General features: G+C 40.7%; 1 protein-coding gene across 1 annotated transcript; it reads right to left on the bottom strand.

Annotated features, from left to right (window-relative positions):
- Positions 1-6: 6 nt before the first annotated feature.
- On the bottom strand, positions 7-25,406 carry LOC127672660 (zinc finger protein 431-like; the record flags this gene model as incomplete). Its single annotated transcript, XM_052167963.1, has 5 exons — positions 7-892; positions 21,193-21,412; positions 23,155-23,957; positions 25,017-25,077; positions 25,286-25,406. Coding segments are annotated over 5 exons (1,980 nt in total), but the record flags the coding sequence as incomplete, so codon positions are not given.
- Between the last annotated feature and the right edge of the window lie 424 nt (positions 25,407-25,830).

Genomic DNA, 25,830 nt, shown 5'->3' with positions numbered 1-25,830 from the left:
CTTCATTCAACTTCCTGATGATGCCTTGCATTTTCAAACTTAGGTTTCTCTCCAGCACATAGAATTTGAAGACTTTTCCCTTGTGAATATATTACCACTTCGATTATATTCGTAAGGTTAATGTGTTCTTTTATGATATTTAAGATTACTGGATGCTGTAAAGGCTTTACCACATTGATTACATTTGTAAGGTTTCTCTCCAGTATGTGTTCTTTTATGTCTTTTGAGATTACACTGAACTGCAAAGGCTTTACCACATTGATTACATTCATAAGGTTTCTCTCCAGTATGCGTTCTTTTATGACATTTAAGATTACTGGATGCTGTATAGGTTTTACCACACTGATTACATTCATAAGGTTTCTCTCCGGTATGTGTTCTTTTATGATATTGAAGATTCCTGGATACTGTAAAGGATTTACCACATTGATTGCATTCATAAGGTTTCTCTCCAGTATGTGTTCTTTTATGATATTGAAGATTACTGGCTACTGTAAAAGCTTTACCACATACATTACATTCATAAGGCTTCTCTCCAGTATGTGTTCTTTTATGACACTTGAGATAACTGGATCTTGCAAAGGCTTTACGACACTGATCACATTCATAAGGTTTTTCTACACTATGAGTTATTTTATGTCTTTGGAGACTACCGTGACATGAAAAGGTCTTACCACATTGATTACATTCATAAAGTTTCTCTCCAGTATGTGTTCTTTTATGATATTGTAGATCACAGGGTCCTGCAAAGGCTTTACCACGTCGATTACAATTATTAGGTTTCTCTCCAGTATGTATCCCTTTATGATACTGAGGAAGACTGGATCTTGCAAAGGCTTTATCACATTGATTATATTCATAGGGTTTCTCTCCACTATGACTTCTTACATGCCTGCAATAGTAATCGGCACATGTGAAATCTTTACTACATTCATTACCCTGATCAATTGTTTTATCAGTATGAATTAAGTTTACAATTTGGTTTTAATGGTATAGAAGCATCAGATCTTAGGTTTTTATCATATCATATGTTCTTGGTGTTGTCCTGCATTATGGGTTACTGAAGATACGTGTGATAGTTATTGCATGGATCATAATTATAACATCTGGTTTTACATGGGATTGCCATATGAAGTAATATACTTCCTATTGTACTTTGTATCTAAAGAAAAAAAAGGAACAACTCAGAGATTCATAACACTGTTTCAATTCATAATATTTTCTGTACTGTAAATAATATCACATTCAAAGTGAAACAGGAGAAAGACAAGATTTTCCAAATTCTAGTAACCAAAACAATTTTCTACAGTGTGATTTTGTGGAAGTTTGGCATAAAATTATAAAACCAATTAATTACAAACTTCAATCATATTCAGAAAATTTTTCCAAAAGTAAAATACTACATATTCCCATATGGTTTTGGGAGAGAAAAATTCCATTACTTATGTCAATATCCTTATGCTCATGAGGCTATAATTCATTGTGATACATCATAAATCTATTAAAAGATGAACAAATGAAAGGTTTTCTCACATATTGACTTCATATTTTTTTACATTTTGTTCCTCATAGACATCTGATACATGGATTAAGGTTTCTCCATGACAACAATCTAGACTTTCATAAACAGACCTCTGAATAAACTTATCAATGTCACTGAAAGAATACGAATATCACCAACTTTACCATGGAGTATTAGCTTATTATAGAGTTTTGGTCATACATTTACCATAATTTAATTTGTAACATCTAAATATTATGAGATTATATGGAACCGAAGATTTGCCACATAGCTCTAATGGAGCTGTAAATCAAATTAAGTTATCTCTAAAGGCATTGTTTACTTGTCATCTTTATTAAAGGGATTGCCTTGCATACATAATTCAGATAACCTACAATGAGATGCATTGTTTTGCAAGAATATTATAATCATAGCTATATGTAAGGGACTGAAATTTAATATGCTTGCTTTTCTTTAGAGCATCCAGAACATATTAAAAATTTGACAGAGGCATATTTGTATCAGTTTGAACAAGGAAATTACCTTTCATGACTTCTAAAATTTTGGCATTGTTCTTCAATATGATGGTCTTGCCAATAGGAACCTAAAACACAGTACCAGAACAGAAATAATATACTTTATTGGATGATATTGGAATTTAGGTAAAATTCAAGGTAGTGTTACTTTTCACAGCATTGAACCCAATTTATTCATCTCAATCTTCCTGGTTCTCAATTAAAATAAAGGAGATGACCAATAACCAAGAAACATCTATTCCTTATTTTGAAAATCAAAAGAAATTTCAAAGCCTTACCTATAACAGTGAGGTTCCAGTAGGTCTCCAACATCACATCTTTGTAGAGATTTTTCTGAGAAGGATCAAGTAAATTCCATTCTTCGGCAGTGAAGTCCACATGCACATCATCATAAGTCACTGCATCCTAAAATGTCCCACACATGTGTACAACAAAAATGATACTGATATCAGTATAAAAATAAAGGTGTGATTTCTTGACAATATGTTCGTTTAATTCTGGTGCTTCCTCCACTTATTTCTTGAACCAGAAGTTATAATCTAATCACCATGTCATTTTTGAATAAAATTGAATGGTGTAGGGATACCCATGTGGCCCACACCTTCTAACACGAAAAACAGAGGTGATTGAGAAGAAAGAGTTTGTGAGGGAAAAGGACTTTGAGTGGAGACAGTGGTTAGGGATATGAAAAATATATAAACTATTGGAGATACAAAAACTGTAAGGAAGAAATAAATATTTCCAGTCTATAATCACTGTCCTTTCTGAAAATAGGTATCTGGAAAGGCTCCTCATAGAAGACCTTCCCAAAAAGTACAATGGAAGCCAGAAAGAACAGACAAGTATTCAAAAACATCATCCTATCTAGATGTTTTATTTTCAGTCAACTGCATTGTGACCCTGGTCATGATAGGTTCATGCTCATCCTGTGGTGAAAACGCATTCAGTCTACTTTGATCCTCATAGTCTTTAGGAGATCTCACACGCTTCAAAATTCTAAAGTCTCCTCTTACAGTCAAGGCAATATCTTGAAAGCCACATATTGCAAAATCAGAAAACATGTTGTATCCTTCCAACAAGCAATGGCACAGAATACTCCTTCACTTCCAATAAATCGGAATGTGCACATATGGAGAGAAGCCTGGACCAAGGCAAGAAACACAGCAGGACACACACCCAATCCTGTAGCTTTGTCTTAAACACATTGGACTTCAGTTTCTAAAGGTTTAGATGATCCTCTTCCTGTAACTTCTCATACATCTCTCACTTTGAGAATTTCCAACCTCTGTATGTCTCTATTCTTAGAGGATTTATCAATGTCTTAGGTATCTCTACACCCTCTGGGCCCAAAATGCAACTTAAGCATCATCCTCACAACTTCTATGCAATGAACTCTCAGAGCATTAACTGAGACTCTGACTCTGCCAAAGATGGCTAGAATGCTGCAAAACTGAAATCATAAAGAAAGAACCCATGACCTTGAAATTTTCATCTGTTAGTTTCCAGAACCAGCATAAAATGTGTGATCCTATCTAAGGTGGCTTCTACGTTGATGGACACTGTCTCACTTGGTCTACAATTGCAGCAGGTTTTATTTACTGTTCCTTCCTGTTCCTGGGAAATAATTTGCTCACACCTTTAAATTAATCATGACCTATGAGGAGGAAGAATTTCACTTAGGGTACCCTCAGGCATATACCCACCAAAACATTTGCTCCAGAAAGTTCACATCTGTTTTATTTAAAAGAGCTAGAAACTTGAAAATGTACAGATGCCCCTCTACTGAAATATGGATACAGAAAATGCATCTCATTTTCAAATTTTAATACTATTCAGCTATTAAAAGCAAGGACATCATGAATTTTCTACGCAAATGGATACAACTAGAAACTATGACACAGACTGAGATAATCCAGACACAAAAGGACTAACAGGTCTATTCCCATTTACAAGTGAATATTAGCCATTAAGGATAGGATATCCACACTGCTCTCCATAGACCAAAAGAAGCGAAACAGGAAGGAAGACCCAAAGGAGCAAGGTTGAATCTCACTCAAAAGGGGGAATAAAGCAGTCATATCAGTCAGATGGAAGAGAGAGAACTGGATAGGAAAGCAGATAAGAAATGGGAAGGGGGAGAGAACAGGAACAGGTGGGGTGAGAGACAAGAGAGGACCAGAGTGCCAGGACAATGAATTAAAATCTACAGCAGGTGGGGATGGAAGGGTGGTGTATCTTTAGGAAGTGCTAAAGATAACAAATTGGAGGGCAATAAGGATTCTATGTGGGTAATCTTAGCAGAAATGCATGGTAATGAGATATGGGCTCTGAAGACGCTAGATCCTGCAGTCTGACAGGACACTGAGTGGGGAGTTAAGGTCACAAACTGATCCAAAATCATTTCCACCCAAATTTTTCCTGTCTACTATAAATGCAGGTAAAAAGGTGGAGCAGACTATGAGGGATGGCCAGACTGTACCATGCCCAACTTGAGACCTGTCTCGTGGGCAAAATCCAATCCCTGACATTACTGAGGATATATGATATTATACTTACAGAGAGCAGTGTAGCACACTTGTCCTCTGAGAGTCTCCACCCAGCACCTGACTGAAACAGATGCAGACACCCACAGCCTAAAAGAGCACAGGGGGTCTTTTGGAAGAGTTGGGGAAAGAGTTGAGGGCCTCTGAATGAATAGGAAGTCCATAAGAAGACCGCCAGTGTCAACTAACCATGACACTAGGAGACTATCTGGGGCTCAATCACCAACTAAAGAGAATACACATGCTGGAATGAATCTTCTACCATGAATGTAGTAGAAAGGCTATTCAGTCTTCATGTGTTTCCTCCAACAAATGGAGCAGGTGATGTCCCTTCAGCTGATGTCTGTCTGTCTAAATTGTTCCCCAAACTTGGCTGCCTTGTCTGGCCTCAGTAAGAGAGATATGCCTAATCATGCAGAGATTTGAAATGCCATCTTTTTTAATGATAGCATAAATATTGCATGGGGAATTTGTCTTCACCAAGGCCTTAGTAAATATAACCAATGGTACAAGACAAAATTGTAATGTGATGGTCTCCATCATTATTCTTGGTGGTCTCACAGAGTCAATAGGATCCCTATTACACAAAATATCAGACCTATAAGTTATTCAATTTATATCTTAATGTTTTGTTTTATTCTTATTCTGATAGCTTCTACCTTATTCATTCAATGGTTTCTGTAAAGAACCCAAAATTTTATCCTTAGCACTTCCAAACTAGCATACTAACAAAGGAAGAGATGACTTTGATATTCACAAAATCAAACAGATAATCAAGGGATAAGTTGCCAAGGGCAAGACAGACTGCTGCCAGCAAAGAATAATTGTGCTACCCTATGCTGGGTCTCACTGTCAGTTATTTATTCAGCTAATTTTCCTCTGAGATAAAATGGCTTTCAGTACTCTTTTGCTCTAGATATGTATGGTTTACTTTCTCTACAAACCAAATGTATGCTTACTAAATATTTTGATGTGAAGTTTTCACAAGATAACCAATCAAAATTATGGAAAAAGTATCTTGGACAAGCAATAAATATAAATTTATGGCTTAATGAAATTGAAATTTAATATTGCATATATATATATATATATATATATATATATATATATATATATATATATATATATATATATAATATTCACATGGAATCATGATTAATTCGTCACATATTTTTCTTAACACCAAATAGATTACACGTAAAGTAAACTGGTTAACTTTGACTAAGTTAATTCTATTCATAAAGTATTTGTATAATTTGTAGGGGAAATAACTAGTTAGGTCATGTGAATTTGACTAAAGACATCCTGAGTAAATTGTTTTTGATGTATAGAATGTACTTCAGGACTAGAGGGAAGGCTCAGAAGTTAAGAGCACTAGCTGCTCTTCCAGAGGTTCTGAGTTCAATTCCCAGCAACCACAAGGTGAATCACTACGATCTGTCATGGGATCCTCTGCCCTCTTCTTCTGTGTACGAAGACAGGGATATTATGCTCACACACAAGAAATAAATAAATAAATCTTTTTTTTTTTTTAAAGAAATGCTTTGCCAATTTTCTTTAGGGAAAAACAATAATTTCACCTTTATCCTTTGATAAACTATGATACTTTTAAAGTGTCGTGTCACTGAAACGTAGAAAGAGGGAATAAAAATTGTTTATTCCCCACTCCTGAATTAATGCTCTGACAATATATTGCGGAATTATTTGTTAAACATATTGTATCATTTGGTGGTAATATTTAAGTCTTAATAAATAAGGATATATATATATATATATATATATATATATATATATATACACACACACATACACTACTATGTCTTCTACTCTGATCCTATATAGTTCCAGTTCAAGGTCACCCGTTTATCTTCTTAAAAAGCTGTCTGAAAGCACATTTTCTAGAAAGAACAAGAGCCAGGACTACTGAGTATCATCTGCCATCTTATTTTTCATTCCATTTCAATCGTTGAACACAAAATAATAATTAAAGCAACCATGTTGTGGTAAATATTTTTCTATTTATTTTTTTTTACCACACCTGAATCATAAAGGTACCAAATAAAAGGCACAAAGGAATTGGTATTTATAGTAAAATTTAAAGCACTAGAGTTGGACAGACTTTTTTTTTCAGATTTTTCAAGACAGGGTATCTCAGTGTAGTCCTGCCTGTCCTGGAAATCACTCTGTAGAACAGGTTGGCCTCAAACTGAGAAATGTGCCTGCCTCTGCCTTCCAAGTGCTGGGATTAAAGACTTGTGCCACCACCGCCCAGCAGGCAGACTATTTTGCATAGTTCCTATTAATAACTGTGAGATATCACTTGTCCCCAATGGGGGAACTAGAGAAAGAACCCAAGGAGCTGAAGGAGTTTGCAGCACCACAGAAGGAACAATGAGTGACCCAGTACTCTCAGAGCTCTCAGGGACAAAATCATCAACCAAAGAGTATACATGGAATTGTTCATGGCTCCAGACGCACAGTCAGCAGAGGATAGCCTTGTTAGACACCAAGGGGAGGAGAGGCCCTTGCCCCTGGAAAGGCTTGATGCCATAGAGTAGAGGATTACCAGGACAGGGAAGTGGGGGAGGGTTGATTGAGGAAGGGGAGATGGCTTAATGAATTTTCCAAGGGAGGGGAGAACCAGGACAGTTACAAAATGTGAAATGTAAATAAAGAATAGATCTAATAAAAAAGAAAAATAATTAATACAAAAAAATGGTCACATTCATCAAAAAAAAAATCTGGATTATAAAACTTTCCTGGCATTAAACAACAAAGATTTCTGCAACATATAAGAAGGCAAAAATACAAATGAGGAGGAGAAGGAGGAGAGGAGGAGGAGAGGAGGAGGAGGAGGAGGAGGAATAGGAAGAGGAACAGGAAGAGTAAGAAGAGGAGGAGGAGGAGGAAGAAGAGGAGGATGAGGAGGAAGAGGAAGAAGAGGAAGAAGAGGAAGAAGGAGGAGGAGGAGGAGAAGAAGAGGAGGAGGAGGAAGAGAAAGAAGAAGAAGAAGAAGAAGAAGAAGAAGAAGAAGAAGAAGAAGAAGAAGAAGAAGAAGAAGAAGATGATGATGATGATAAAGGTCTGTCATATATTTCCAATAAAATCATAAATGAAAACTTTCCTAAACTAAAGAAGGTGTCTGGTAATGTACAAGAACCATCAAAAATACTAAACAGAGTGTGACAAGTGCCTTTGCCACATAATAAAATACTAAACATATAAGATAAAGAAATATTAAAAAAACTGCTGCAAAATATTTAACAAACTAAACAAAACAACTAGAAATGTATGAAATTACAACTACTATTTTCATACCCATATTCTTATTTTTAAGGAATCAATTAATTACTTATACAAAGTTCTCCCTGCATGTATTCTTGCTGGGCAGAGGAGGGCACCAGATTCCATTACATATACTTGTGAGCCTCCATGTGATTGCTAAGAATTGAACTCCTGACCTGTGTAAGAACAGCCAGAGCTCTTAACCTCTGAGCCATCTCTCCAGGCCTAACCCTGCCTTCTTAATGTATATTATAAAAGACAAAAAGGTTTGGGCCCACGTGCTGCATAGTCACAGAAACCACCCATGCTGCTATAGGAAAGCAACTGGTCCAGATGTTCTGGACAGAATTACAGTCAACCACGAAACTTAAGGTATTTAGATTTCATGGCCTGAATTAGCAGGTAAGAAGCAGCAATAGAAACCTCACAGGAAGTCACATCTCAATGATGCTTCTGATCCAACCCCATAGAGGATCCACAACCCCAGGTCCCACTGCTCAGCTGCATGTTCCTCCCCATTGTGGGCAGATATCCTGTACTCACCATGTCTGGATTTCAGAGCTTCCCTGAGGTCCTCTCACAACACACAACAGCAGAGCTCAGAGAAGGACACAGAGAATCATTCAAGCTGCACACCCACAGGGAACACATCAGAAGGAGAAGGTGAGGGCGAGAGTGAAGAAGATCAATCAGCATAAATGTCTAGAAAACATTTCCAATAAAATCCTAAATGAAATTTCCTAAACTAAAGAAGGTGCCTGTGTAAAAATAGCCAGAGTTATTATAAATATATAGCCAGAGTTAATGTAAAAGCATGGAAAATACCAAAGAGATTGGGGAAAAGTCCCTTTACTGCACAATAATTGAAACACTAAGCAACTAAAGCAAAGCAATAAAAAAAAAAAAAAAAAAAACTACTACAGAAATAATTAAAAAAACTAAAAACAAGTTACCCTGGGACCTAGCCCTGCCAAACCTACAGCCCTTGACCCCAGCCAGCTCCAACCTGATTATTTATGTTCCTTGGGAAAGCGCCAGCCCAGACCTCTGTAAACTCTACCAGGTCTTTGTCTTTTCTCAGCCCAGCCTGTGTCATTAAGGAACAGGATGCAGTTTATTGGCCTGTGAATTCCCTACCTGTCTCACCAGCTCACAGCCAGAAGCCAGGGCCGGGCGCACAGCCCAGTGATCCATGGCGGTCAGGCTCGGCTTCAGTTCCCACAGGAGGGTCTTGCCAGGAGGTCACTGTCCCTGCCTGGAGGAGCACAGAGAGGGTTTGCACTACGTCCCACTGTAAACTTTCCAGAGTGGGAAGCCTGCACTTTTCGTGGCCACTGTCCCTGCCCGGAGCACAGAGAGTTTGCACTCTACCCCGCTGCAAACTTTCCAGAGCAGAGCGGGAAGCCCGCGCCTTGCCTGGCCACTGTCCCTGCCTGGAGGAACACAGAGAGGGTTTGCACTCTGCCCTGCTGCAAACTTTCCAGAGTGGAAAGCCAGTGCCTTGCCTGGCCATTGTCCCTGCCTGGAGGAGCACAGAGAGGGTTCGCACTCCGCCCTGCTGCAAAGTTTCCAGAGCGGGAACCCCGCGTCATGCCAGGCCTCTCCAAACGTACAGACCATGTCTGTGGAGATGACAGGAGGATAGCCCAGAGTTACTCCAGAGCTCACAGACACCCGCAGAATGGAGCACTCTCTTCATCTGAATGCGCATGCGAATGCGGTCCCGTTCCTCAATTCCAGGCCAGGCTGCTCAGAGCCCAGGAAGCTCAGCAATCCCAGCAGTCACTAAATGCGCGCACTCACCTCCTTCCAGCCTCTGCCAGACCTCCGACCAACGCGCACATTCAAACTCCCAGCCCACTTTGATTCATAAAATAGAAGACAGGAAATAACATCATTCCAGGAGGCTGATGCAGGGCGGGCACTGCTGTGACATCAGGGGTCGTGCCAGCGGTTGCCGGGTGAAGGACAGGGATGCCAACATGGCGCCCGCCAGGGGCTGAGAAGGACAGTCACGGGGTGGGGGTTAGGCTCCGGGGGACGTCAGGGGGCGTGGCCAGCGGTTGCTGGGTGACAGTCACGGAATCCAACAAGGCTCCCGTCAGGGGCTGAGATAGAAGGGTGAGGGGCGGGGTTGGAGTGAAATCAGGGGCAGGGCCAGCAGTCTCTGAGTGATTGACAGTGATGCCAATGTGACATTTTCACTGAATTTGAAGTAATATATAAATATGTGTGTTAAAATTGAAGAATTTGATGTAAAATAATACACATGAAAGTGTACACATAGATAATACATCAAAACTGCCTGACAAACCATGTAAAAAAATTCTAATCAAATTGATGGCTTTCATGGAAAATACTTCTTATAAAATTTAAGAAATATACAGAAAATTTATTTAAATTAAGATTTGGCATTGAAAATGAATACACATAAAAAGTTGACAAAGAAAACTAAATGTGTAGGCAAACTCAATTTTAGGAAAAAATTGAAAAATAAAGTGTTAAAATTGAAGAATATGTTGGAAAATAATAATCGTAAAAGATAAATCATCTTTACTAAAGCAAGCACTTACACTTTTATTAAATTAATGATTTTCATGGTAAATATTTCTGATAAAATTGAATCAGTGTATAGAAAAGTAGTGTTAAAGATTTTTCATCGAAATTATTCAGATAATATTGTGTACATAAAAACATCTCTAAATAATTGAAAAATTAAATAGAAATATTTTCTGTTAAAATTAAAGATTCTCTTAACTAATATTCAAGTAATATTGAAGAAATATACACAAACATGTGTTAAAATTGAAGAATTAGTTGGAAAATAATAATAGTAAATAGTAAACATAGAAAATATACCTAGAACATTGTCCAATAACCTAGAAAAATTTTTTGATAAAATTGAAGATTTTGATGGAAAATATTTCTAATACAATTGAAGTAATATACAAGAAATGTATTATAATTGAAGATATCAGAACAGATAATACAGATAAAATATTAGACATAAATTATTTCAAAACTAATTGAAAATGTAGTAGAAACATTCACTGAAAATATGTGTGAAAAAATGAAGTAGAACTTGAAATAATGAAGGTTTTAATTCAATACAGATAAACAGTAGACATAAAAAAATTCCTAAAATGATTGAAAAATAAATTAGAAACATTTTCTGATAAAATTGAGGGTTTACATGTAAAACATTTCCGAGAAACTTGAAGTAATATATAGAAAAATGTGTTAAAATTGAAGAATTTCTTGGAAAATAATGTTAAAAAATGTGGATAATTTTATTTTTACTGAATGACCAAGGACATAGAAAAATTTTGGATGAAAGGGAAGATTTTCATGAAATATATTCCTGATAAAATTGAAGAAGTACATAGAAAAAAAGTGTGAAAGTTGATGATTTACAAGGAAAGGGATGCTTCTAAAATGATAGAAATAAAAAATATTTCTAAATTAAATAATGAGAGAATTAGAAAATTTTGATAAAATTGGAGTTTTACATGGAAAATAATCCTAGCACTGGGCCTTTTTTTAGTTCCATTTAGCTTTGAATTTCATAATTTATTCATGTAAATGTCTATAGTAAGCTCCGTTTTTGAGACATGTTGAGCACAGTGTCACTGCCCATAGTGAGGAGGAGCAGACATATGAGCAGTGGGAGCAGTGGTGGTTGGTCCTCCCTAGAGCTGCATGGGAAGCGTCGGCCAGGTGTAGCCAGATGTTTGCACCTGTGAGGTCCCTTGTGGTGCTCCTCCCTTGCTAGATCAGGCCGTGACCTCTGAATAACTTCACTATCAGGGCTGAATCTGCTCAAAATACTTGGACCAGGGGCTTGCTTGAAGAAATGTGATGGGCAGGATGCCAAACTTGGACAGCCCTGGCCTGTGTTTTGCTTGCTTGATTAAGCACGGCCAGATTCTCTGTGACAATTATTTTTCCTTTTAAAGGTGCTTTTGGTAGTTCAATAATAAATACAAATTTACAATCACAAAAGAGATTTTTATGAACCATACTTGAAAGTGTGTCTGTTTAATCATTGATAATTTGACGTGAATTGTAACATCTCCCTATTTTTCATTTGTCTGGTGGGCATTAATTTTTAGGAAATGATTTCTACATACAGGATGCCATCCTGGAGGATTTCCTGAAGGGATTGATGCCGAGTTATGGTGTTGTCCTTAATGTCACAGAGCATTTTATTTGATTCATCACAGGAAAGGAGTGGTACAATGTTCATTGATGGTCTTCTCTTTTAACTCTCATTTTTCTATTATTGAGCATAGATATCTTTCATACACTATATTCTAATTACCTTTTTCCTCACCCAACTATTTCCAGATTTTCCTATCCCATGACACTTGTTCAAATCCCTACTCTTCCTTTCTTTTCCCTGTTAATAAACTAAACATCTAAACTATTCTGTTATTATTATTATTATTATTAATTATAAAAATCAAAACCTCTAATAAAACAAAAAAGAAAAATAAACTGATGAAAAGATACATAAAACAACTAAGAAACCTCAACATACACAAACTAAAATTCATAAAATGAAATTACATAAAAACACAAAAGTTTGAGCCACAATACACTTAAATAGGAAGGAACTTTGTGGCATAAAAAAAAAACACAAAAGCAAAGAACAGAAAACAACAAATCAAATGAACACAAAATAAAATCAAATATAAAAGTCCTGGAATATAAAAGTGTAATGAGACAAAGAAAAACCAACAATGACTTTGAGTTTGTTTTCTGTTTTCCATCTGATTCTGGGCCAAAGGTTTCCCATTCAGATTGTTTGAATACCCTATGAGTGTACTATTATTGAGCATATCGTTTGAAAAAAGAGCTTCGTGGAAATCATACCTGAAACCAAGTCTGTTACTTCATTTTTCATATAGACATGGATTTTAATGTCTCCTTTCTCCTTCATCTGGTGGCCATTATGTTTCTAGAAAATGACTTCTACATATATGACGTGATCCTCAACTTCATGTAATATATGCCGATGTACGGTGTCATCCTTCCTTTCATAAAGCGTTTTACATTATAAAAACAATTAATATTGATTTTGTAAATGGATGTCAACTGGATTGGAATGGGGGCGCAGTTCCATCCTCCTCTCAATATTGAGACCCCATATTGAACAGAACCATGCAGGCCCTGTGCATGTGAACTTCACTGCAGAAGAATGGAATTTACTTGATTCTTCGCAGAAAAATCTCTACAAAGATTTGATGCTGGAGACCTACTGGAACCTCACTGTTATAGGTAAGACTCTAAGATTTCGTTTGCTTTTCAAAATAAGCTATAGATGTTTCTTGCTTATTGATGATCTCCTTTATTTATTTTTCCTTTATTTCTGTGCAGAACTGTGCAAAAAGGTCAAAGCCTTAATGTTCCTTGTATGAGTCATTCACATTTCTTGCTCAAGAACAACTGGATCTTAAATAATGGAAGGCACTGCTGGGAGCTGGGAGATGAACAGGGTTAAGTTCCAGCCACCATGTGACTGCATCTGCAGGAAGGGTTTGAGGGGTAGGGAGGCTAAAATAAAGGAGAAGGCGAAGAAGTCATGCTGAGGAAGAACTGCATCCTTTGGGTACCTCTGTGTTGTTTACATTATACACACCACTGAATAAAGTAAACAACACAGAGGTTCCCAAAGGATGCAGTGTCTATTTTGGTTCATTTTCTGTGATAGTTGATTGGCTCTATTAGAGAAATGCCAGGATCCTTGTGGTATCATTTTTAAAAATAATTGCATATTTCATTTATATAAATTTCAAATGATATCCCATTTCCTCATTTCCCCCCTCTGTATCCCACCCCTCCTCCTGCTTCTATGAGGGTGTGTCACACACTCACACACACACACACACACACACACGCGCACACACACACACACACACACACACACACACGCGCGCACACACACACACAAACACACACAGACACATTCTTGCCTCCTTGGCCTGGCATCCTCCTACACTGGGACTTTGAGGTTTCATGGGACCAAGGGCCTCACCTTACATTGATACCCAAGGCCATCCTCTGCTACATATAATGACGGAGCCATGGCTCCCTCCCTGTGTACTCATTGGTTGGTGGTTTAGACCCTGGGAGCTCTGGTTTGTTGATATTATTGATCTTCCTATGGGGTTACAAACCCCTTCAGCTCCTTCAGTCCTTTCTCTATTTCCTCCATTATGGATGCGGTGATCAATTCAATGATTGGCTGCCAGCATCCGCCTCTGCATGTGTCAGGCTCTGGAAAAGCCTCTCAGGAGACAGCCATACCAGACTCTTGTCAGCAAGCACTACTTGGCATCCACAATAGGGTCTGAGTTTGTTGACTGCATATGGGATGGATCCCCAGGTGGGGCAGTCTCTGAATGGCATTTGCTTCAGGCTCTGCTCCACCTTTTGTCTTCATATTTTGTTACTCCTTCTAAGAAGGACCAATACACGCACACTTTGATCTTCCTTCTTCAGCTTCATGTTGTTTGTGAATTGCATCTTGGATATTCAGAGATTTTTGGGTAAAATCCCCTTATCAGTGAGTGCATCTGAGTGGATACCCTGAGCAGACTTGGGAGCTAGGTTTTTTTTGTTGTTTTTTTGTTTTGTTTTGTTTTGTTACTTCATAAACACACATTTACAATCACAAAGAGATTCTTGTGAACCGTACCTGAAAGCAAGTCTGTTTAATCATTGATAATTTGGCCATGACCTTTAATGTCTCATGTGTTTTTTATTCATCTGGTGGCCATTATGTTTCTAGGAAATGATTTCTACATACAGGACGCCATCCTGGAGAATTTAATGAAGGGATTGATGCCAAGGTGTGCTGTCATCCTTAATGTCACAGAGCATTTTCTTTGATTCATCACAGGATTGGAGTGGGAAAATGTTCATTGATGGGCTTCTCTTTTATCTCTCATTTTTCTATTATTTAACATAAATAATTTTCATACATTATATTCTGATTATTTCTCTCCTTACCCAACTCTTTCCAGATTTTCTTGTCCCATGCAACTTTTTAAAATCCATAACCTCTCTTTCTTTTTCATGTTATACAGAAAACATCTAAATATTATTGTTATTGTTATTGTTATTATTATTAACAAAACTTGTAATAGGACAAAATGAAAAGTAAACAGATAAAAAGACACGAGCTCAAAATGGCAAAACAAATGTATACAAAACCACAAAAGTATAACTCACACTCATACATGACCTCTCTACCTTCATATGCACATCCATACGCAGCACACGCACTTGCTTTTATCGTATGGTGCTTGTGTGTGTGTGTGTGTGTGTGTGTGTGTGTGTGTGCGTGCAAGAGAGAGAGACAGAGAGACAGAGAGACTAAATGACTCCAGGTCCAAGGAGAGGTGCATAGTTGACGTGAAGCTGCCACTACCAATTGCCCATTGGCTGACAAGACACAGTATTTCTGATCGCGGTACAGTCTCTACTACTCTGGACGTCACTCTGTGGCTCAGTTTACCCATTTTATGTACAAGAAGAAAGAACCTGGAGAGACTGAGCACATAGTGGGTGCTGCAGTGCTCCCAGCTGTGTCGACTGAGGTGTCAGATGCCAGCTCTGTCCTTACCAAGAGCAAGGAAGAGAACTGGCGGTGGGATGGGCGCGTCCTGCTGTGACGCCCTGCCACATGAGGCGGGGCGTGGCACCTGCAGCTGGGATTACTGTCCTGACTTAGCTTGTGTGCAATCAGCAAACCCCGCCCTTGGTCCCTGAGCCTGGGGTCGCTGCTGCTTTGAGAGGTGGAGGTCACAGAGCCAGGTCACAGTGTCCTCGACTCCGCTCTTCTTCCGGAAATGAGGCCGCTGAGATGGCCGTGCAGGTCAAAGCTCTTCCCACCCAACCTGAGGACTGGAGTTCAGTCCCTGGGACCTCCTGATGGGAGGAAGGACATAACTCCCACAGACTCTGCCTTACACACACACACACACACACACACACACACTAATATAAAAACAAAAAGCCCAACAACCTAACCGGTACCACTGCCGACAGCTTCAAAGTACAGCATCACCACGCAGCGGCAGACATCCATTAGACTATCTACCCTCGCGGTGGCCATGGAGAGAGGGCGGACGGTGCCATCTCCCATGATGGTTCCATGAATTCGATCAAGCGCGGGGCGGGGCCAGGCTGTCACTCATCCTTGACTACTTCTCAGTCTCGCGGTTGACAAACCCAGCAGGTCAAACCCAAGGGTAGGGAGGCAGGGCTGCGAGAGGAGGCGGGGCCTGACGCTCACTCACGTCACAGCTCAGCCTCATTTGTCCTTCTTCCTGGTCTGCTCCGCCATCTTCCCAGGGCTCCAGGCTCGGCCTTCCATGCAGGTGGGGGAGAGGGACCAGGTACGGGCCGTCGGCCCCAGCGCACAGTAGGTGCCTGTCCCGTCTCCCTCGGGGTGTGGCTCGGCCTTTCTGTTTAGGACAATGGCTGCATGGTGGCCTAGGCCCCAGGGTGCGGCTGGGCCTCTCCAGGACTTGTCCGTCACACCCAGCGCCACCATTTTGCTTTGGGGTCCCCAAGCATCCTATGTTAGGCCGTCTCTTCTGTGTTCGGTCCTGTGACATTGTCTCACACTGTCGCGCAGGCTGGCTTTGGGGTCATCCTCCTGCCTCAGCTTCCCAGATGTGAGTCACAACGCCCGACCTGACTCTATTTTTCTTTCTTTACCATGTTGTTCCAGAAATGAACACTGAACTGACCCCCGAGCAGAGAGGTGGGAAGATGGCCCAGTTGCTGAAGTGCTTGCCGTGTAAACGTGAAGATCTGAGTTTGATCCCTGGCACCTGCGCCAAAGCCAGCTGTGCACATCTGTACGCCCATTGCTAGGGAGGCAGAGGCAGAAGAATCCCTTGACAAAAGGCCATGTGAGCCTGAAGGTTCAAAGACACACCCAAAAAACAGAATGGGCAGTGACTGGGGAAGACACCAGGGGTTGATCCCTGCCCCCCACAGTAACAGTAACCCCCAAATAACATATTGGCGTTATAATACTTTTTTCTTTCTTTCATTCTTTCTTTCTTTCTTTCTTTCTTTCTTTCTTTCTTTCTTTCTTTCTTTCTTTCTTTCTTTCTTTCTTTTGTTGGATTTGTTTTTTCGAGACAGGGTTTCTCTGTGTAGCCCTGGCTGTCCTGGAACTCACTCTGTAGACCAGGCTGGCCTCGAACTCAGAAATCCACCTCCCTCTGTCACTCAAGTGCTGGGATTAAAGGCGTGCGCCACCACTGCCTGGCTTAATACTAATACTCCTTAAGCATGACTTGGTTCATCCCTGCCTTGCATCTCAGACGTCAACTACAACTTTTGTCTGTGGTCAGCGTGTTGATGGACATGTGCCGAGGCCCTGAACCTCTGCACCCGTTCCTGCTGCGCCGGCCCCTTGTGTGTCTCCCGTACGTATCCCCAGGACTCAGTTTCCCTGTCTGTCCTCTTCAGATGCTCCTGCACCCTCCTCTCACAGCAGCCCCCGTCTCCCGTGCTCACGCCCTTCTGTACTGTGGGCTGTGGACTGGGAGGGGCATCGAGACCCTGCCTTTGCTGTGGAGTCGGTCGGGTGCGCGGAGAGTGAGTGATCCGTCCTTTCCACCACTGCGGCAAACGTGACAGGGCGGAGTAATAATATATCATGTCGTCGGTGCTCCCCACACAGTGAGATGTGCAGATCTGAGCTAGCTGTTCTGCATGCATGATGTATTAATATTGGCTTAGTGTGTGCTGGGAGAGTGTGTGTGTATGTGTGTGTGTGTGTGTGTGTGTACGCGCGTGCACACACAATGCATTGCTTAATTTTCCTTTAAATCCTAGGCTTTTGGTCAGAAAGTTCGGTTCCATTATGCTTTTGACCTGTTGCAGGTGGCCTGACTTTTCTCTCGGAATATGACATTTTGTGACATGCCAGCATTGCCTTTTGTGGGTCCGCTCTCACCCCGTGTGTTAGGCATTCTGGAATTTTTTAGTTGTGTAACCAGTGCTGTTCAGGTATTGGGGGGATTTTCTTACATTCTTTCATTGGTGATTTCCTTCTCTTTCTCTCTTTCTCCCCCACCCACCTCATTCTCCTTCTCTCTCTTTTAAAATTTGGAGGGTAAATCCCCCAGATTCTGTCATTTAAAAAGACTGGTTTTAGTGTGTGTGTGTTTGTGTGTGTGTGTGTGTGTGTGTGTGTTTGTTTGTGTGTGTATGTGTTTGTGTGGGTGTGTAGGGGAGACGCACACACACACACAGAGAAAGAGAGAGTGAGAGTGTGTGTGTGTGTAAGTGTGTCTGTGTGTGTGTCTGTGTGTAGGGGAGATGCACACACATACACAGAAAGAGTGAGAGAGTGTGTGTGTGTGTATGTGTGTGTGTGTGTGTGTATGTGTGTGTGTGTAGGGGAGATGCACACACACACACAGAAAGAGAGAGTGACAGTGTGTGTGTGTGTGTGTATGTGTGTGTGTGTGTGTCTGTGTGTGTGTGTGTGTAGGGGAGATGCACACACACAGAGAGAAAGAGAGAGTGAGTGTGGGTGTGTGTGTGTGAGAGTGAGCGCTTAGGTACACATGTATGCAGAGTTCGGTCCTCCTGCCACCCTGCTAGTGACAGGCTCCCTTGTCTGCTGCTGCCTGGGCGGGGTCACCTGTCACTCTTCAGGCGGTGGTTTCACCCGCCCCTGGTCTTGCTGTAGGGTTGTGGTACTGCCGTCCTGCGCCCTGCGTTAAGTGTCTGATTTATGTGAGTTTGGGGGATGCACTCAGGCCCCACACTTGTGTGTTACATGCTTTACCCACTGGGCTTCATAGAAATCTTTCCTCAGTTTACCCTCCTGCCCTTTGGGCGAGGCAGAAGGTGGCCTGGGGTTAGACCCAGGACCTGGAGGGAGGGGAGGAGCATTCTCTCAGGCTGGGCCACACACCCAGCCGCTGCTGTTGTTGGAATTAGCATACTTTTAAGTTCCAAGATGTGTAATGGCTTCACGCTCTTCCTTTTCTAGCGCCCTGCTTTGGCAGCGTGGACACACAAGGATGGGCTCTTGTTTCTCTGAGGACATTAGTGATAGTGTAACTTTTGGGAGAGACTATCTATTTTTGCTATTTCCCGCAGTGTGTGTGTGTGTGTGTGTGTGTGTGTGTGTGTGTGAGAGAGAGAGAGAGAGAGAGAGAGAGAGAGAGTTCCAGTGTGTATGTGTTTGTGTGTGTGAGTGTGTTCCTCTGTGTGTATGTGTGTGTGAGTATGTTCCTGTGTGTATGTGTGTGTGTGTGAAAGAGAGAGAAAGAGAGACAGAGAGACAGAGAGAGAGAGAGATTGAGTTCCTGTGTGTATGTGTTTGTGTGTGTGAGAGTGTGTTCCTCTGTGTGTATGTGTGTGTGTGAAAGAGAGAGAAACAGAGACAGAGAGACAGAGAGATAGAGAGTGAGTTCCTGTGTGTATGTGTTTGTGTGTGTGAGAGTGTGTTCCTCTGTGTGTATGTGTGTGTGTGTGTGTGTGAAAATGAGAGAAACAGAGACAGAGAGACAGAGAGATAGAGAGTGAGTTCCTGTGTGTATGTGTTTGTGTGTGTGAGAGTGTGTTCCTCTGTGTGTATGTGTGTGTGAAAGAGAAAGAAAGAGACAGAGAGAGAGAGAGAGAATATGTGTGTGTGTTTGAGAGAGTTTCTCTGTGTGTTTGTGTGTTTGAGAGTGTGTTCCTCTGTGTGTTTGTGTGTATGTGTGTGTGAAAGAGAGAGAGAGAGAGAGAGTTCCTGTGTGTATGTGTGTTTGTGTGTGTGAGAGTTTGTTCCTCTGTGTGTGTGTGTGTGTGTGTGTGTGTGTGAGAGAGAGAGAGAGAGAGAGAGAGAGAGAGAGAGAGAGAGAGAGTTCCTGTATGTATATGTTTGTGTGTGAGAGTTTGTTCCTCTGTGTGTATGGGTGTGTGTGTGAGAGAGGGACAGAGAGACAGAGAAAGAATATGTGTGTGTGTGTGTGTGTGTGTGTGTGTGTGTTAGTGTTCTGTCTCTCCCTCAGAGACCTAGTGACCCTTGAATCATGCTGACATTTGACTGAAGCATGAAGCATTTACAAGGCAACTGGGGTCTCAGTTTCCCCTCCCCCACCCACAGTCATGAGACATCAAATGTGCTTGGGGGGAGGCTGGTGGGGTGGAGGCAGGGGAGCAGCGGAGGGCACAGGGCAGGCAGTAGCACAGCGGTGGGCTGTGTGTGTGTGTGTGTGTGTGTGTGTGTGTGTGTGTGTGTGTGTCAGGGAAGGAGGAAGCAGGTCTGTGGCCGGCGGGCAGACTCCTCAGCTCTCTTTCCTCTGCTGCATGAAGACACCGAGGTGAATGCACAGATGAGGGGACACGCCCTTTAGCTGCTGTGCTGTCAGAGGTTGTGGGTCCATGAGGAGCCAACTCTGTTTCTTTTGTGTCTCTGGCCGGGCAGCATGGAAGCATGTGACAGAGCTGAGCTCTGAGGAAGCACAGAGAGGAAAAGATTCAGAGAGAGGGAAGGATGCCCGGGCCCACGCCCTGCACGGGAACATCCCTGTGGTTCGCTGCCTTTCCCTGGCTCTGCCCTGGGGAGACTGTCCTAGTGCCGTGGTCTGGGGTTCAAGCCTCCCCCTAACACACAGGCTTGGGGGACATTGCGGATCCAGATCTCAAAGATCTGCATGACTCTGTCTCGTGAATGGTGGCTTAAAAAGCATGTAACACCATGCCTGGAACTAAGATTTTCTGTTTATATTTTACATTCACAACCCAGAATTGAAATATATCCCTTCGCAATTTGACACATACGTGTATCTTCATATGTCTACATCAAAACAATAACAAGGTAATAATAATTCCTAACATGATACAGTTCTCTTTAATACAACTGCAAACCCATATGTTTACATGAATGTAATCTTGTCCTAATGTAACCATTCCTTTAATGCCATTGAATATCCTTGATCACAAATTTTAACTTCATTCAACTTCCTGATGATGACTTGTATTTTGAACCTTTCTTTTTTTTTTTCTTTTTCCTTTCTTAGTTTCTATGGTTATTAAAATTTTTCAGGCCAAATTCTATGCAGTGATTTTCGTGACTTACTTTGTCAATACAATTAGTGTAAACATCTTTAACTTAGCCTCAAGGAAAATCTTCAGACGAGGGCAGCGAACTTCTTTGTAAAGGCATTAAAAAAAAAAAAAAAATCTCCAGAGTGGAAATAATCCCAAGTACCCATGTCTATCATATCCTACTATGATACCCTCCTAATTCCCACTTAATTCATGATCATATTCATTATGTTTCTCTCCAGCACACAGAATTAGGAGATTTATCCCTAGTGAAAACACATTACCACATTGATTACATTCATAAGGTTTCTCTCCAGTATGTGTTCTTTTATGATATTGGAGATGACTGGGTCTTGCAAAGGCTTTACCACACTGATTACATTCATAGGGTTTCTCTCCAGTATGTGTTCTTTTATGTCTTTGGAGATGACTATCACACATGTGATCCCAGGCGTGTGCCACCAAACCTGCCCTCACACAGTGAGACTTTAGAAGTGCTCTCCCAAGCAAACAGTAGGTCTGCATTTCACAGACACCACAATTCACAAGCAATGCTTCACTTTTTCTGTGATTGATGCCACTGAACCCTTTTGTCTGACTAGAATGACATAAACTCTCCCTTACAAGGTATGTCATGTGGCGTGTTTACTTAAAAGAGTCACCATTGCAAACCTTTATCTGAACGGACAAAACTGGCCCCGGATTTCATCTCTTTTTTGTTTGTTTGGGTTTTTTGTTTGTTTTTTTGTTTGTTTGTTTGTTTTCGAGACAGGGTTTCTCTTTGTAGCCCTGGCTGTCCTACAACTCACTTTGTAGACCAGGCTCAGAAATCTGCCTGCCTCTGCCTCCCAAGTGCTGGGATTAAAGGCGTGCGCCGCCAGCACCACCACCACCTGACCAGATTTCATCTTTAACCCTTCCCTTGTTTCTCGGCCACAGAGGAGAAAGTGTGGTTGGCTGTGGCTGTGCAGCCACAAGGAAAGGCCTCCTTGGGACAACACAATTGCCCTCCTTCCGCTGGCCCTCCTGATGGAACCTGGTTCCCTTACTGCCCTGGGGGGCGCTTCAGAGGCTATGTCTGTAGCCGGGCATCCTTTGGTCTCTGAGAGGCGGCTGACCTCAGAGGTGTGAGGATCCCTCTGCCTTCTCTCTGCTTGCCCTGCATCCTAGCCTTGCGTGCTGAAGTGTGATTCCTGTCTCAGGTCCCGGTGAAGCCCAGCAGTTCCCACAGGGCCACACACTGCACACTCAGGAGACACAAGCCTTTTCTGTTCCCTAGCCATTCAAGACCCAAGTTACCCCGTACAAAAAGCCTCAAGGGCCCGTTTCTAGCGCGTCAATAGAACCTCTCTTGTTTAAACCTTGATAAGGCTGGGTGAAAGGATTATCAAAACAATTCCCCTCAATTCTGAAGCCATAAAGACAGGCTTTCTGCAAGTCCCGTTTCCCCCTGCACTAGACTCCAAGGCGCCCTCCCCCCAACCTCTAAATCTCCATATCTAGATATGCCAAGCACATCCAGGTATGCAGAGTGGGAAGAAGCTGGAACCATCTACAAAGTCGTTGGTCCAGCCCACGCCTGCATTTCAAGATATAGCCTGTGTGAAACCTCACCTCAAAAGTCATAATCTGAACGTTAACCCTTTGTTTTCCCTGAGTTTTCCCTGCAGATTGCCATCTGGAAACTGACTGAGGTCACAGAGGCAGACAAGGGGGGAGAAAAACAGCTCCAGCTGTTTACCGCTAACCCTGTGGATGGCTATGCAGAAGTTTGATGTGTAAATCATGGTGTCGACTTCCACTTCGTGTGAAGTAATGTAAGAATCCTGAGGATTAGATTAGCGGGAGGACTGAGGAGATAAAGTACTAGTGACCTCAGTTCCATTCCCCAGGACCCACTTAGGAGAGCCAGTTTTTACAAGTTGTCTTCTGACCCCCCCCCCTCTCTCTCTCTCTCTCTCTCTCTCACACACACACACACACACACACACACACACACACACACACCTTCCCTCCATCACATGCACAAACAAGTAAATAAAAGCACTTACTAATTAACAAGATAATTCTAAATCTAGGCTGTGTGACAACACCTAAATCTGGATTTTTGTGTTCTGGTCCCTAGTCATGAAAAGGTCCCACAAATAGGCGTGTGTGCCTATACCTAGGAGAACTGGGCGTCCTTGTGGCTCTCAGGGGCTGCTCTCACATTGATTGCACTCATAAGTTTTCTCTCCAGTATGTGTTCTTTCATGACATTGGAGATGACTGCGCTGTGCAAAGGCTTTACCACATTGATTACATTCATATGGTTTCTCTCCAGTATGTGTTCTTTTATGTGTTTGTAGATCACTGTGACATGCAAAGGCTTTACCACATTGATTACATTCATAAGGTTTCTCTCCAGTATGTGTTCTTTTATGTGTTTGTAGATTACTGTGACATGCAAAGGCTTTACCACATTGATTACATTCATAAGGTTTCTCTCCAGTATGTGTTCTTTTATGATATTGGAGATGACTGCGCTGTGCAAATGCTTTACCACATTGATTACATTCATAAGGTTTCTCTCCAGTGTGTGTTCTTTTATGTCTTTGGAGAACACTGTGCTGTGCAAAGGCTTTACCACATTGATTACATTCATAAGGTTTCTCTCCAGTATGTGTCATTTTATGTCTTTGGAGATAACTGTGCAGTGCAAAGGCTTTACCACATTGATTGCACAAATAAGGTTTCTCTCCAGTATGTGTTCCTTTATGTCTTTGGAGATGACTGCGCTGTGCAAAGGCTTTACCACATTGATTACATTCATAAGGTTTCTCTCCAGTATGTGTTCTTTTATGTCTTTGGAGATTACTGTGTGCTGCAAAGTCTTTACCACATTGATTACATTCATAAGGTTTCTCTCCAGTATGTGTTGATTTATGATATTGGAGATTACTGGATCTTGCAAAGGCTTTACCACATATATTACACTCATAAGGTTTCACTCCAGTATATCTTCTTACATGCCTGCAATGATAATTAGCACATGTGAAATCATTACCACCTTCATTACTCTGGTCATTCATGTAATCAATATGAATTATGTTTACAATTTCTCTAATGGTAAAGAAGCAGCAGATCTTAAGGTTTTAGCACTTTATATGTTCATGTTTTTCTCTCTCATTATGAGTTGTTCAAGACACCTGTGATGGTTATTACATGGCTCATAATTATAACACCCTCTTTTTATATGATGTATTTTAGCTATCTGAAGAAAGTTAGAAAGACTCTGTTCTGTATAACACTGATTATATTCATATTTTTCCTCTAGTGTGAATTACAACACATGTGACTGGCAACCAGGACACACAGAAGAATTTCCAAATTCCTAGTACCCATAAAGATTTTTTACACTATGAGTTTTGGGATATTCCCTGTAAAGCTAAAAAAAAAAAAACTAATTGCAAATGTCTTTCATATCCCTAATTTCTTTCAAAGGCAGAATACTACATATCTTCTTGTTTTAGAACAAAAATTTTGTTTCTTCTTTACATATTCCTATGATCACATGATTATTATCCATTGTTACACATGATATACCTAATAAAGAATGATAAATGAAAGGTTTACGTATTGCATTCACACTGTTTGAATTTTTGTTTCTCATAACATGTGCAATATGGACTAATGTTTCTCCACAACAATATTTTTGATTCTCATAAAATTCCCTCTCACCAAGATGAACCATATTAATACAAGAATATGAGTATCACCAAATTTTCTGTGGATGATTTTCTTATTAAAATGTTTTGGATATAAATTCAATGTGCTATTCAATGTGCAGTTTCTAAATACTATGAGACGCTACAGATCGGCAGGTACACAGCATAGCTCTAACGAAGCTACTTATCAAATGGATACACAAATCAGGTATCAGACCTTGAGGTACATTGTTTTGTAAGAATATTATAATCATAGTTACCGTTAAAGGACTGTTATTTTACACTCTTGTTTTTGCTAGAGATTCCTAAAGATATTAAAATTTCTTCAGAGACAAATTTGTATCAGTTTGCACATGAAAATTACCTTTCATGTCTTCTAATACTTTGAAAATGTTCTTCAAGATGTTGGTCTTCCCAATTATAGCCTAAAACACAGTACCAGAAATGAATGATATACTATTGGAAATTAGGAAATAATCAAGGTACTGTGAATTTTCACTGTACCATGAAAGTTACAGTGAAAATTTAGTGAAACTGAATTATTTAGCTCAATCTTCACTATTCACAATTAAAATGATAGATCATCAATAACCAATAAACATTTGTTTCCTTTAGGTAAAATAACAGTCTTACCTATAGCGTTGAGGTTCAGGTAGGTTTCCAACATCACATCTTTGTAGAGATTCTTCTGGGAAGGATCCAGCAAATTCCACTCTTCCTCAGTGAAGTTCACATGCACATCATCCAAAGTCACTGCATCCTAAATATCCCATACATGTGTACAACACAAACCATGATACTAACATCAATGTAAAGAAAACACATGTTTCCTCAAAAAAATATTCATATAATTTTGGCAATCAACTTATATTCTGACTCAGAATTTACAATCACTATGTCATTTTAGAAGGAGCTTGAATTATAAAATTCATGTGTCTTGCTTTTGAACAATTTGAATACCATACAGCCCTGACAGGGAAATGCCAATTGAGAGTGAAATGCACAGGAAACATCCACAATACTGATCAGATATCTGAAAAATTGTATGAACAATTACTAACTACAAGTCTGATAGGTAAACTGGGTGTATTTGCACATGTCCTTAGTCATAGAGGTACAGGCAGGTGTATGCCATACAGCTGGATGCTGGCATGGCCTATGTAATATGTTCTATGAGA

Source organism: Apodemus sylvaticus, chromosome 22 (genome assembly GCF_947179515.1).
Source record: "Apodemus sylvaticus chromosome 22, mApoSyl1.1, whole genome shotgun sequence".
NCBI classification, from domain to species: Eukaryota; Metazoa; Chordata; class Mammalia; order Rodentia; family Muridae; genus Apodemus; species Apodemus sylvaticus.
The sequence above is the reverse complement of the archived record's forward strand: the minus strand, read 5'-3'. Positions and strand labels throughout refer to the sequence as shown.